Below are 14,399 nucleotides of genomic sequence, written 5' to 3'. Positions count from 1 at the left end.
TCTTATTATAAATCAATAATTTATAATAAATAAATAACCTTCTAGTATGTATTTTATTTTCTTCTATATAAGTCCTAAGCTGCTTGTTAGATTTATTTCTAGGAATCTTGTAGTTTCTATGGCTATTATGAGTAGAATATTTTTCTGTACTTTGATTAATTATAATGGTAAATGGGAATATGCTTTGCTTATAACTGTATGGTTGTTTTCTCTTTCTATATTTTGAGGTTATGTTTTTCAGGGCATCTAAGTTTATTTTATTTCTTTATTTCCTTGGCACATTGTAGGTTGTTCCTTTACTGTATGGTGTTCCTCTTTTCTCCATGAATTACTTTTGCCTTATTTTATTTTGCTTGATTTCTTTTAGTTTGCCTGCAAGGTCTTTTTTTTTTTTTTATCCTTTTGTTGTTAACCTTTCTCTGTGTGTGTGTGTGTGTGTGTGTGTGTAAACCTTAAAGAGCTGGATACTGTTTAACAATGTCTTGTAGTACTTGTAGTATTCATTGGAGAATTTAATTCATTTATATTAATATAATAATGATTATTTCTGTTTTTTGTGTATAGTGTGGTTGGTTTATCACTCTTTTTCTTCGCTGTTCCTTTTTCCCTCTCCCGCTTTGGAAGAGATCAATAACGTCTTCTACGATCCCTTTTCTTCCATTGCTGAGTCTAAAACTACAAACCACATTTCTATCCCTTTGGTAGTTACCCATACATTTTTAGATTAAGTCCTTAACCATAATTTTTTTCTGGCATGCTTTACTTTTCACAGCAAGTCTGTGGAATAGATACTATTTGTTCCTTCATGTAAATGAAACAAGTGAGGCTCAAAAGGTGAAGCCCATTGCCCAAGGTCATATAGCTTACCAACGGTGTAGCTGGATTCAAAGGAAGATCTATATTATTTGGAAACCTTTAAAAAAAAAATCTAACACCTTGCTGCTTGAAAAATGATTAAGTTTCAGCTAACTAGAATTATCTTTTTTGAACCATCTTTTTTCATAATGTTATCAAGCAAGTTACCAAATTAATCTGCCATTAATTTGCTGTGAAACCTTCAGCTGCATACATTCTCTCTCCAAGCCTCAATTTTCCTGTCTGTAAAGTGGCTTGATTGTCCCTAATATTTAGATCATTTGTTAAAAGTGCTTAGAGAGTTCTTTGTCGACAGATATTGAACAGCTTCCCCTAACAGCTTTATGATAAACAGTGAGACTATGGAGGTTGGAATAGAGTTTCCCACAACAGCACTGAACATCGTTTAGATTTATTGGTTAATTATTCACCGGCTTTATCTAAATTTGAATCTGTGTGCTGCAAAATGTAAACTTGCAGAATGACATTTATTTCCCATTAACCTAATGAGTTTGGGGCTTTTTTTTTGTCTTCTCCTCTAGTGTAGCAATTTATTATGAAGGAGAGGATGACTTGGTCTGAGGTTTTGTTGTGAATTTTGTTTGCAGTGATCCTTCTGGAGAGGAGATGGTGCCATCATTTTCAGTCTTTTTGGCAGCGAGGATGGTATCACCCAGAATGTCCCTGGTACTGACCTGCCCCACAGGCTAATGAAAAGCACTTTAGGATGTGTGCAGAGCAGGGGCAGATACAAAAATGAGAAAGGTGCAAAAGCATGCTGCCTGAGTATAATCACAACAACAACCTGGGCTCCAGAGTTAATAAGTCCAGGCTCTGGTGTAACCAGGTACTCTGGTGCAGCGGGTAGAGACTTGAATACTAATGATGGACTGCCTGGGTTCCGATCCCAGGTGGACACTTGGAGCAGTGTGGCCTTGGCCTGATTGTGCCAGTTTTCTTGGCTGTGCCTCCGTTTCCCTGTGCCAGTATCTACTGGAGTGCCCCGCACACCTCAGGAGGCATGAGTGGGCCCCGGAGAGCCTCTCTCACCATCACTTGCCCTGTCTCTGTGCCCCCGGGCTAACCCCCCAGCACTGCACATTCAGGATGGCTTCCCGGCTGGGCCCTTCCTGCACCTCAGCTCACCAGCTCCTGCTTACCTGAGACTCTCTGCAATCCCATGCCAGCCTGAGCTGGAATACTCCTCTGCGCCTCCATAACACCCTTAAAAAAAAAAAAGGACACCACATAACCTCTCTCATCATGTATTTTACTAAAATTACCTCTTTGCAGTCAGAGAAACTGGGTTCATATCCTAACTCTGCCACTTATGATCTTGGGCAAATGACTTCACTTTTGTTGTAAACCTCAGTTTGGTCATCTGTAAAATGGGACTCATAGTACTTCACACCCCCATAGATTCACCACGTGGACTCCATGTGTTCAGATGTGTTTAGAACAGTGCCTGACACTTAGCAAACCCTCTAAGTATAAGCTATTGCTATTTTAATAAAGGCAATAATAATAATGTCACTATAAAGAGACTATCATGGCAGTAAAATGTGGTAATATGTGACAAAGGGCCTGGAACAATGAATGCCGAGTCCTCAGCTGCTCGGCTCTATATATCAGCATTTTAAACTTAACAAAACAATGTATCTGAGAACTAAGAGGCTGTAGTCTAAGAACCAACTCATTTTTCAAAGAATTCAAAACTGGTGGTAGAATAATAGTCATGCAAAGTCTAGAGGAATTCATCCTAGGTCATCAGACAACGCTTATAATCTTTGATATTTGTAAAGCGTTAGGCAGCGTACAAAGTGCTTTTCGATTCATTATCACGTCTGATCCCTGTCTTAACAAGGAGGACAGGGTTTTTTGTTTGTTTGTTTGTGTTTTTAATCTCTTCCTTTACAAATACTCAGGTTCAGAGAGGCGGCATGACTTGGCCTGAATTCCACGTCTAACAAGTGGTGAAGCAGGGTTTCAAGCCTGGGTCGCCTCATTCTAAATCTAAAATACGCGGGGGCATTCTAACACCCTAGGGCTTGGTTGCGCTTGGTGTGGAGGCACAGGTATCCAGGGGTGGAGAAACTGGGTCCCATGGAGGACGAACGTGCACCCCATTTTCTTTAAACCCCTCCAACAATGCTGCTTTCCTCTGGTCTCCTGCAGAGAGCGGGATTTTAGTTTCTTTCAGAGACATTAGCCCCAGTGCTTTTGAAGCCACTGCTCTGTTTCTAGGGGAGACTGTGGGCTGTCGGGATTTCATCAGGCCCCTGTGTGTTTCTTCACCTCCCTTGGTTTGTCTCAGCCTGTGTCGTTGGCCACTGGGAGTTGTCAACGGATCTAATCCGCCCTCCTGGTGCAGAGTCCAGGCTGCGGCTTCTTCAGGGGCCACTTGACTACTGGTCCCTTGGAGGACAGGGTCCTGGGTGACAGAATGTGCTCACCTCTGGGCAACGTTCCTCTGCAGAAAATGGCCTTTTTTTTTTTAATTTGTATGACTTTATTTTTATTTTTAAAATATCTATTTATTTATTTGGCTGTGCCAGGTCTTCAGTCTTCATTGTGGCATGTGGGATCTGTTTCCCCGACTAGGGATCAAACCTGGGGCCTCTGCATTGGCAGCGCAGAGTCTTAGCCACTGGACCACCAGGGAAGCCCCTGGTCTGTCTTTATACTAGCAGAAGAGACCAACTCGAGCGACAGAAATGTGTCTTTTAGACCTTGAAGAGCAGCACAGCAGTTTCTAACACCATTCACTGATCTGTGACATACTCACACAGACGCACACCTCACCCCTCCTGTATAGCGCATGGAATTTTCATCAGCTCACAAAGCCAGCACCCAGATGAGCGCCACTCATAACCCCGCTAGCAGTGCCCTTCCTGTATTACCCAGTCTCTGCCCCTTGGGGGTCACTGCTGTCCTGACTTCTGTCAGCAGAGGGCCTCACCCGACGTGTTGGCTCTCACAAGGTGATGCTTTGGTACACATTGTGAGCCAGGATGACTTGGATCATTTCAGGGTGTGAAAACAGTCATGACAGCAGCTCAGACTGTTGTGCCTTTGCTGTGGGTCGTGCTCTGGGCTAAGCACCTAATTCCCACAGCAGGCCTGTGTGGTTGCTGCCACTCCTGTTGCGCAGGTGAGAAGGCTGAGGCTTGGGAAGGAGAAAGGTCTTCTCCATGGTCCACAGTACGAGTGGTGGAGGCAGGATCTGAACTCAGGGAGCCTGGTTCCAGAGAACTTGGACCCTGGCCACTGCTTTGCCATCCTAGCTCACAGGAACTTTCCCTTGGCTTCCAGATCGGCCATCGGGACTTTGACGTGGAGAAGCGTCTTCGGAGGGACCTCAGGAGGACTCACGCGCTGCTGTCAGACGTGCAGCTCCTGCTGGGGACCATGGAGGACGGCAAGACGTCGGTCAGCAAGGAGGAGCTGGAGAAAGTGCAGAGCCAGGTGGGCGCCACGGGCCTCTCAGGGCTGGCTGGGGAGGAGACTGCAGCCGGCAGGGGGGCAGTGGTTCTCCAGATGTGGCCACGGTCACAGCCCTGACCTCTGACTTTCACACACCTGTGGAGAGGTGGGTGGCATGGCGGGGCTGGGTGGGTCATGTAGATGTGATACATGAGGACAGGGGTTCAGAAATGACTGAGGAGCCTGTTCCCTTCTTTATGGCCGACGCAAATGAGTTTTGAGGCCTCGGGCAGATCAGGCACTTGGGCGGAACGGTGAGCACAGCACGTCTGTGACTGTGTGTGTGTCTGTGTCGGCCTGCATGTGCACATGAGTGGTGACCAGCAGAGCTGGGTATGAAACAGATAGCGCTGATAATGCATATCCTACATGAGTATCATCATCTCCATTCACAAGCGTGGGGCGGGGTGGCAAGGGGGGAAGTGACCCACTGAGTCTCACAGCTAGACGATGCAGAATCAGAATTTAAACCCAGATTTCCAGACCCCACCGTCCCTGGCTGCCTCAGAGGAGCATTGGAGGTGGATGGGAGGTGAGGCCAGGAGGGACCCGACCACCTCAGGAGATGTGATGGGCGTGGACTGTCCTAAAAGTTACCACTAAAAGTCCCATGTCCTGGGCAAGCCCTCAGTCCCAGAGAAACCGGGACAGTTGGTCAGTCATTTTCTTTATGGCTGTGTCAGAACATTAGAATCACGTGTGCTTGAACGTGTCCTCCTCCCTTGATCCTTGTGGTATCCCTGGGGGAGGGCAAGTGGTCTTGTGCCCATTTTACAGATGGGAAGATTCTGTCTGGAGGTGGGAAGCAGTGTACCCAAGGTAACACATCAGGTGGGTGGCAGGGTTGGAATTCAAATCCCGGGCTCATGAGTCCAAGTGCAGAATCTGGGAGCTCTTTTGTCTTACCTTGTTTCTTCCTGTCTGTGTGACTGACCAGGCAGATGGAGGACCCGAGCCGCCTCTGTCAGGCGGGCAGGATGTCCAAGCACTCAGCCATCTCTCAGGCATCTCGGGTTCATGCAGCCCCCTTGGCAGGGGACCCTGTATTCAGCCCATCTTCCATCAAAATATTCCTGATGCCATCCAAGCCCTCCTCACCCCAGAGGTGAATGTTCTTGAAAAGGAACCGCGGTGGTTTTGTTTCTTCTCCTTTTCTGTTTTTCTTTTTCTTAAAGTATTCATGAGAAACCTCCCTCTGCAGGGTTAAAATGTGTGTTCTTGGAAAATAGTGGTATTTAATGAAGGCGCCTTGCGCTGAATCAAAGAGCTTCATTCTTCTGAAAGTCCTTCTTCCCTGTCTCTGCGTCTGGCTCCTATCAAAGGGAATTCGCTGCCTTGGCTTTCTGTGGCCGTTGTCATGGAAATCGTTATAAGGATGGGATTGCGTGGACCAGAGGTCAGGGTACAGTTGCTTTGGCTCCCAGCACACGTGTCCTGGATGCCCGAGTCAGAGCTAATCAAATAAAGCAGCGATGACATTGGGCACTGCTGGCTCTCCTCTCCCAGGTATGGGAGTTGTCCTGTACCTGAAGGCTCTGGGGACAGAGGCAGGGAGCACAAGCAGGAGGGGAGGAGAGAGCTAAGTTTGCTGCATCCTCAGTGCTGGGGATGGTGCTGACCTGTTCATTCATCCCTTAATTCAGTATTTATGCAGCATCCACCGAGTGCCCGGCGACATGCTAGATCTAAGTGCATTACGGTTAGCAAGAGAGGCGCGGTCCTCTCCTCATGCAGCTGACGTCTGATGGGAAAGAGCAAACAATGATGCAAATAAGCAGAAACATCCCACACCTTAATTCAGGTAGTAAAGGGAACATGCAGAGTTACCATCAGTAATAAAGGGAATAGGGAATTGTGCAGGTCTCGTTTAGCTTGGATGGGTCAGCTAGCCTCCCCTGGGAGAAGGAGGAGCAGGCAGCGGCCATAACGTGTGGGGCCCGGAAGGTTTGGATTTTATTCCAGCGGTGATGAGAAGCCGTTGGGGCATCCTGAGCGGGGCGTGACACAGTCTGATTCACGGCTCTGTGTGGGGAGTGGATCGAGGAGGGCTGAGTGGGTGCCGTTAGGCTGGTATATCCCTCTGGGCTGGAGGAGATGGCCTCTGGGGTTAAATGGAGACAGCAAAAGGAGGCACACTGGGGCTAGTTTGAAGCTGATGGGACTGGTGGGTCAGGTGGCAACGAGAAGTGTCTTTATTTAGGTCATCTTCACCAGAACTCTGGGAGGTGGCGATTTCTGTTTTGGAGCCATTTCACTAACTAGGAAACAGGTTCCGAGAGGCGGAGCGACTTACCCAAGGGCACACAGCAGTCTCTGTCTTAGTGCCACCAGTTCCTGCGCCACGATGTGAGCATTTTTCTAGCACCCACCATGTGTAGGCTTTTCCTTGGAATTTCGGAGTCCCCGGACTTGGCTGCACATCACATAACAAGCATTGTTTAAAAATCACAGATTTCTAGATCCCCCTTCCTCCTTTTTTTCCCTTTGTTGAAACCCAGCATCTGTGTTTTTAACAGTCACATGAGGGAAATCCGATGCTGGTCTTAGGACCACCATTTGGGAAATGTGGGTTCTGTTTATCCTTCAAAACACCCTTTCAAGTTCCATGGCACGGGCCCATTTTGCAGGTGAAGACTGACGGTGAGATTATATTAGTGTGACAGAGCCTAGTTCAACCAGTTTTAAAATTCGTTAAATATTGAGTAAGGGGAAGTGGTTCCAGCACTTGCTAGTTTTGTGACCTTCACCGTGGGCTTCCATGAGCCCTTCTCCTAAATCGGAGCATTGTCATCTCCTGGTGGCCCAGGCATGTGTGTGTGGGGGGCGGGGGCAGTGATGAGGTGCTGCCAGGACAGGTTTGAAGAGCTTGAACACCCTCCAAAGCCTCTACAGCTTGCTAACCTTGGCGCTGGGTAACCTAGAGAAAGGTTTTCTCTCAGGGCAGATAAGAGGGAACGCGTTTGAAAGCACCTCTCAGCGAGCAAACTGTGTACATTCAGTGAGTGCTGATGTGGTGTCCACTCTGGGATGATTTGAGGCCAGGCGGTGGGGATAAGGAAGTGCCCTTCTCGACAGGGGCTCCCAGTCCAGGGAGAGGCCGGCCTCAGAGGAGACTGTTGCCAGCAGGGTGACAAGATCTTTACTGGGGAATGTTGTTATTTAGTCACTAAGTCATGTCTGACTCTTCTGCAACCCCATGGACTGCACACCAGGCTCCACTGTCCATAGGATTCTCCAGACAAGAATACTGAAGTGGGTTACCATGCCCCCCTCCAAGGGATCTTCCCCACCCAGGGATCGAACCCACATCTCCTGCATTGGCAGGGGGTTCTTTACCACTGAGCCACCAGGGAAGCCCCTGGGGAAGTGTTGGGGGTTAGCTAATTTCTCTGTGGGAGAGGAGCTCGTGGCTTCAGCTGTCGTCCTAAAGATGGAAGTGACCCGCCGGCTGAGTAAGGCGCATGTGGGTGTTCTGGGAGGAAGCACCCGCGCGTCCAGGGGCAGAGGCAGGCGGAGTGATGGAGCATGCTCGGTTGTGCATTGTATCGCTGGTATACAGTGTTCCCCAAGGTAAGGGCAGAGAGGATAATGCTGCTCTTTGAGGCTGGAGTCAGCCATGAATGGTTTACTGAGCCTGGCTAAAGAGTTTGGGCCTTATCCCAAAGGTGACTGGGAGCTACAGAGCAGGCACAAGTGCGGTCAGAAGTGCTTGTGAAAAACGGCAGGCTTCAAGGCCAGCGGAAGCAGTGATGTGTGGCACGCCCTGCTCAGCCAGAGGCGTGGGAGGATCTTCTTGGAGTAGTGGTCCCTTGTTGGCACCAGGGACTGGTTTCGTGGAAGGTAATTTTTTTAGGGACCAGGCTGGGATGGTTTCATGATGATTCAAGCGTGTTACATTTACTTGTTTTTACATCAGCTCCACCTCAGATCATCAGGCATTAGACCCCAGAGGTTGAGGACCCCTGCCTTAGAGCATCTCCCAGGGCCCCTGGATTCTTCCCATGTGGACAAAGAGCCCCTCGCCCCACCTTCTAGAATCCTGAGAAAATTGTCTCTTTCTACTCAGTTTCCCTCCATTGGAAGACTTGGTGCTGTCTGAGTTAACACATGAGGTTTAAGACCCTGTGATAAAACACGGAAGATGCACACCTCATGAGTTCTAATCCCGCCTCTGCTGTTTAACGAGTTAGTTGTACGATTCTGAGTAAGTCACCCTGCCTGTCAGAGGTTCCTTGTTCTTACTGAAGAAAAACAGTCATGATATTCCCAGCTTCTGGGCTGGGAGAAAGCACCCTAGACCCTGGATTGGAAGGAATTCCCTAAACTGAAACCTGTCAGGCAGGGATTTTTAAACGCAGGGCTGCCTACTGGCTCCTACATCCCCCCACCCCCACCCTGAGTTGCCTGGTGGAAGACTTTGGATTCGGGCTGGGATTTTACACGACCTGGGGGAACAGGTAGACAAGGCACGTTCTTTAGGAGCAATTACTGATTAATTCCCAGGGAATGTTTCCACTGGAAACAAACTAATCTGGAGACAGAAGCAATCCCAGCCACCAAGATATATAATTGAGATAATCGCTATGCATAAATAACACCTGTGAGCAGCAGATGCCTGCACCTGGCTCCGAGGAGGAAGTGGAGAATGGTGTCTGCTCTGGGCAGTGGCTACTTTATTTTTTTTTTAATTCATGCCTTTGACCTTTGCCTCCTCCAGAAAGGAAATATGTCATTTGCTTTTTTTTTTCTTTTGGTTAAATGGAAAAGAGTGCCCCGAGCTCTTCAGTTGTTTACTGAATTCCTGCCGGGGGCTGTCTTCCCCCTGCCTGCTGAGGACAAAGCTGTCGCCAGGCCTTAGCCATTGGGCCCCCTGCAGAGCCCTGGCACCCCGCCCCTGCCTGCCTGCCCCCTTCTCAGCCCACACCACCTGTGTCTCATTCAGCACTCTCTCAAGTCTGCCGGCCTCCCGTCTTACACAAGCAATCTTTCTGCCACCTGATCTTTGAGGAGAGATTTTTTAAAATACAAATACCATCTGGTTCTTTGCATTTGGGATCCATCCGAGGCACAATCCACCTCCCTCAATTTGACCTTTAAAGATGCACAGTCCAGGACTTCCCTGGTGGTCCAGCGGTAAAGAATCCACCTGCCAATGCAGGGGGCATGGGTTTGATCCCTGGTCTGGGAAGATCTCACATCCCACGGGGATCCCACATACAACTAAGCCCTCGGGTAGGCCCATTGGGCCTGGTGCGTCTTCCACACAGTGGACTCCCAGTAGTCCCCACCAGTGCACAGAAGACTGAGGGTCCCCTTTGCCCTTAACCAGGATGGTGGCCATCGGGCATCACCCATGCTTCTGCAAGACATTGAAAATAACTAGTGGGCTCTCGGAGGGTCATCCCAGTGGAGTCTTTAGTGTGAGCGGACACTTTGGGAGCACGTCTCTCCAGCCCGGAACCATGGAACAGGTGGTTTGTTGGTGGTTCTGGATGTTTTATTTGAAGAGACTTTCTTAAAGATTATGTTGGAGTAAATTGATTCAATATTAACATAACCTCCTATCAGAGAAAGATAAAGACCAAATTGTAATTGGTTAAAAACATGGTTATCAGTGGTCTGCTCACCCCACAAATATTGACACTTCCAAGGCTGTGATGAAGTGGGAAGAGGCTGGTTTCATGGCAGACAGGGAATGCCATCTATGCTTAGCCCTCGAAGCATAGATAAACTGTTCAGCTGTGGAGGGCCAGCCTCTCAGAGAGCCCGGCCAGCCCCTGGGGCCATCGTTACCAAGGGAACACAGACACTGATGGCAGACATCCATGGTTTACACTCAGCCAGTCATGGGGCCAAGAGCTTAGAGATCATGACCTAACTCTGTGCCCCCAACCCACTTCAATGTAGCGAGTCCCTCGAGTAGAGGGACCTGTCCTCTGGCGCCAGAGCTCTGCACGTGAGCAAGGCCTCACCGGGTGGCAGAGTCCCCACAGGAAGCAGCCAGCATTCAGGAGTCCCTTCTCTGCAGCAGGAAGCTCAGCATATGAGAATCCCACCCAAAGTCACAGAGTTTGGGGGGCAACTGGGATGCATTGTATTTATTTATTTATTATTACGTGTGTATTGGTCATGCCACACAGCACATAGGATCTCAGTTTCCCGACCAGAGATCAAACCTGAGCCTCCACTGGACCACCAGGAAGGTCCCTAGGATGTACTTTTAATAATGTGTCTTGAAAGAATTTCCAGTGTACCAAAAAATTATAAGGATAGTTCAAAGGATTCCTTTAAATCCTTCACCTAGATTCCTCAGCTTTTAACTTTTTGCCATGTTCGCGGTATCATTTTCTCACTAAATTACATCCTCTGAATTATTTGAAAACAAGTTACAGATGTGAGATCTCTTTACCCTTATCAAAATTGGAAATTTTAGCATGGATATTCTAACCCAGGGGTCAGCAAACTCAGGCTCACAGGCCAAGTCCAGCCCATGCTGCCTGATTTTTCGTTTTTGTTTTGTTTTGCTTTGTTTTTTTATTATAGCCTGAGAGCTGAGAGAGGTTTTGTTTTTAAATAGCCACATATAAAGTTAGATAAGTACCCGCATTTATCCTTCCATTTTGCCTCTAGGCCTGCAGAGCCTAAAACACTCTGCAGCTTGCACTTGAAGGAAAACTTTGCTGACCCCTTATGCTGCCTGCTGACTATTCTGATTTTGCCTGTTGTTTTACTCACATTCTTTGTAGCCATTTTTCTCCCTGTTCAGGGTCCAGCCTAGACTGTGTCACAGTTGTGTTCAGTCTTGTGACACTGCCCATAGAGCCTCTGTCTTTGTATTTTATGACGCTAGAATTTTGGACGAGTTCGGGCCAGTTGTGTGGTAGAAACTTCCTCCACCTGGGTGACCTAGAATTGGAAGCCGTGTGTTTTTCATTTCAAAGCCGCTTGGATTTGTGTGGGTCTGAGGGTGTTCCTGGGACACGAGACTTCTGATCTTAAAACCAAAAAAGTTCCAGGCAGACAGGGATGAACTGGTCACCCTAGAGCCAGAGCTTCAAGTCCTAAGTAATTCTGGGGAAGATAAAAGGGCCCTCCCTCTGGGCTCTCCCTAAGACCTTTTGTTCTCAAAAGGTTCCCGCAGATTTAAGGGAGGGGCGATGAGCCAGATGCTGATTTAAGAGCCATTTCTGGGTTCATCATCTGCTCCTGTGGCTCCTGACCTGCATTCCCACCCTCATCCTGTTCCCATTCCGCAGCCCCCCGCCAACCCCGTCTCGCTGTCCTTGGTCTACTGATGCAGATGAGACTTGCTGATGACACTGCGCATGGTCATTGGGTCCTTCTCCTTGCTGGTTTCTAACTGCATCACGATTTAGCCCCTTTGCTATTGATGGGCATGTAAGTTATCTAGACTTAGAGCCATTATGAATGGCCGGGCAGTGGGTGGCCTCAGGAGGGGGCATCCGGGGCTCCTGTAGCCACACGAGGCCGTGGGCAGCTCAGGGGGCAAGACAGCAGCCCCGCTGACTGGGGCCGATTCAGCAATGCGCTGAGCTTGTCTTGCAGCCTCGCTCCCTCTGCACATAGGTGTGGAGTCCCTACCGCAAGGCCCAGTGACCCTTCAGAGCCCCTGTCCAGTGGGAAGACAGACGTGGAGGTGCTCAGATGCTATGCTATTTAGGTGAGCACTGGGGAGCTGGAATATCACCAAAAGGGGGCATGAATGGATGGAGGCAGGGAGGACCTTTTTTGAGTATTTTATCCTGCTTTTTCAAGTTTGTATTTTTTTTCTCTCTCTCTTTGGAGTGTGTTACAAATCCATCGTCCCCAGAGGGAAGACAGGAAGGAAATTCTTGAAGTCTGTTCAGTCATGTAGGACCTGTGCCGTCCTTTGGTCCTGTAATACAAAATGTGAAAGTGAAGTCGCTCAGTCGTGTCTGACTCTTTGCGACCCCATGTACTGTAGTCCACCAGGCTCCTCTGTCCATGGGGTTTTCCAGGCAAGAATACTGGAGTGGGTTGCCATTTCCTTCTCCAACAAAATTAGAAAGGGCTCCTAAACGCTCAGACTTAAAACAAGTGAAAGGAGACCTGCTTTACTCAGCAGGTGGTAAACACATGACACAGGGCTCACAAGGAAAAGCTGTGCGTTTAAAAGCGACCTCGGTTCACTTCCTGGCTCCAGTCATCATTTAATAGCTATGTGACCTTGACACGTTAACTGGAATATCACAGAGGCTCTCTGAGCCTCAGTTTCCTCATCAGTAAAATGAAGACAAGAGTCAGTATGTGTTGTAAATTAACAGACACGTGGTCAGCATCCACAGAGAGCGGATACTATTATTGCCCTACTCGTCATGATGATTGTTACTACTCTGAGATGAGGGTGGTGGAAAGTAAATCCTCAGAGAGCATTTCAGCGCATCGATAAATGATGGTCTTCTAGCACAGTGTACGGAAAGTCACAGAACGTTTAGAATATGCCCAAGTGATTGGAGATCAAGGACACAGAGAGGAACCACCATACGGTCTTAGGAAATTTCCCTGGAGGCTGCTGTCATCCAGCTCCTGAGCTGGACAGACCATCGGTGGACCTGACCTGATATTTTTAGTATGTTCACATTTAGTAAATTTGTTCTCTATCAGGGCTGTGTGTAGTTTGAGATGTTGGTGACTGCCTCCAGGGAAAAGCTTCCTACTAAAGGGTAACTTCTGGGTGTGCTGCTGGGACGCCACGGGCCAGGGTGTGTTGAGATTAGCCCGCCAAAGCCACCATTTCTTAGAACACTTCCCATGGCATTTGCTCTGTGGTATTTTTAAATCCTCTGAGTTGTTCAGTCAGACCCAGAAATCCAGGTTCTGATCACTCTGCTGAAATATCAGAATTTTCCCTCTTTCCCCAGCTCATTCTGTGTGTCAAGCCAACTCGTCTCGTAGCTTAATAAGTCCAAAGCAAACATTTTACCTCGGGTATTTGGAGCGGGCAGATGGCATCGCACGGGAAAGCACTGCTATTCTTCGGTTTGTAGTTGATGGCTGTGTGCTGGGAATCTCAATCGCCCTCCTCCCACTGAATGAGAGGGTGGGTGTTGGAGAGAGAATGCCTGAGACAGACCCAGCAGCAGAGAAAGGCTGTGTGCAGAGGGGGCTGGTGGTGGCCCAGAAACAGCAGGGGTTTTGTTTTTTTTCCTTCAGCTTGGGTTGAGAGTCTCACGGACTTGACTCTGACCTTGGGCAAGTCACTTCCCTGCCCAGGCTGATTCCTCCCCTGCATGGCTGTGGTGGGCTACAGTTGTGATAAACCTCAAGGCCCGCGCGGTATCTGATGTGGTTGGTGTCGAAAAAATCTCATCCTGTCTTCATCTCCCCACTGAATAATAGGGAAGGGGGACTGTCAGTATTTATCCCCCTACCAGGAGGGGTCTACACACAGAATAGGAAATACATGGCTGTTACGCTGTCAAAGGGTTTTGGAGGGAGCTCCTTGGATCCAGCTTTGGGCACAGGGGTTTACTCTGTGGCTGACTCTGTATGTATTAGCTCTTCTGACTCCCTCACTCAGCCAGTGTCTGGGTTCCAGGGAACAACTGCACAGCTCACAGTTCATTAAACAGAAAAAGGGATGTGACAGGCTGAAATATCTGAAAGGTTCTGAGGCTACGACTGCCTTCAGGCTTGGCTAGATCTAGGTGCTCCAGTCATGACATCAAGAACATCTCGTGGCTCAGCACCTTGAGGTCAGCTTTTATTCTTAGGCAGTCTCTTCCTTTTGGGGGCAGGATGGACACTCCAGGCTTACATCCTGTGTCAGAAAAAGCTGTGTCCGTAGTCACAGCCAGAATCCTGGTGTCAGCCTTGCTACTGTCCCACGACCAACCGCTGAGGCCAAAGAAGGCAGTGCTCTGACTGGCAAGTCTGATTCATGAGCTTCTCCTCTGGGCTCAAGGGAGGGGTGTCGGCCCCATCACAGGCATCTGAGGGATGGACATTCTTTGCAGAGAAGATAGGGGTGCTGTTATCCAAAGAAAAGAGAGTAGGCATGTGCAGTCACATCGCCAGAT

At 48.5% G+C, this 14,399-nt stretch overlaps 1 protein-coding gene across 1 annotated transcript in view; it reads left to right on the top strand.

Annotated features, from left to right (window-relative positions):
- MYO18B (myosin XVIIIB) overlaps window positions 1-14,399 on the top strand; it is a 233,065-nt gene that overhangs the window by 140,899 nt on the left and 77,767 nt on the right. Inside the window, exon 34 of the mRNA XM_070385941.1 lies at window positions 4,168-4,320. Coding sequence (XP_070242042.1) covers window positions 4,168-4,320 — 153 coding nt within the window. The remainder of the gene's footprint in view (window positions 1-4,167; window positions 4,321-14,399) is intronic.

The sequence above is a fragment of the Bos mutus genome, chromosome 17, assembly GCF_027580195.1.
Source record: "Bos mutus isolate GX-2022 chromosome 17, NWIPB_WYAK_1.1, whole genome shotgun sequence".
Taxonomy (NCBI): domain Eukaryota; kingdom Metazoa; phylum Chordata; class Mammalia; order Artiodactyla; family Bovidae; genus Bos; species Bos mutus.
This window is presented reverse-complemented; position numbering and strand designations above follow the sequence as displayed.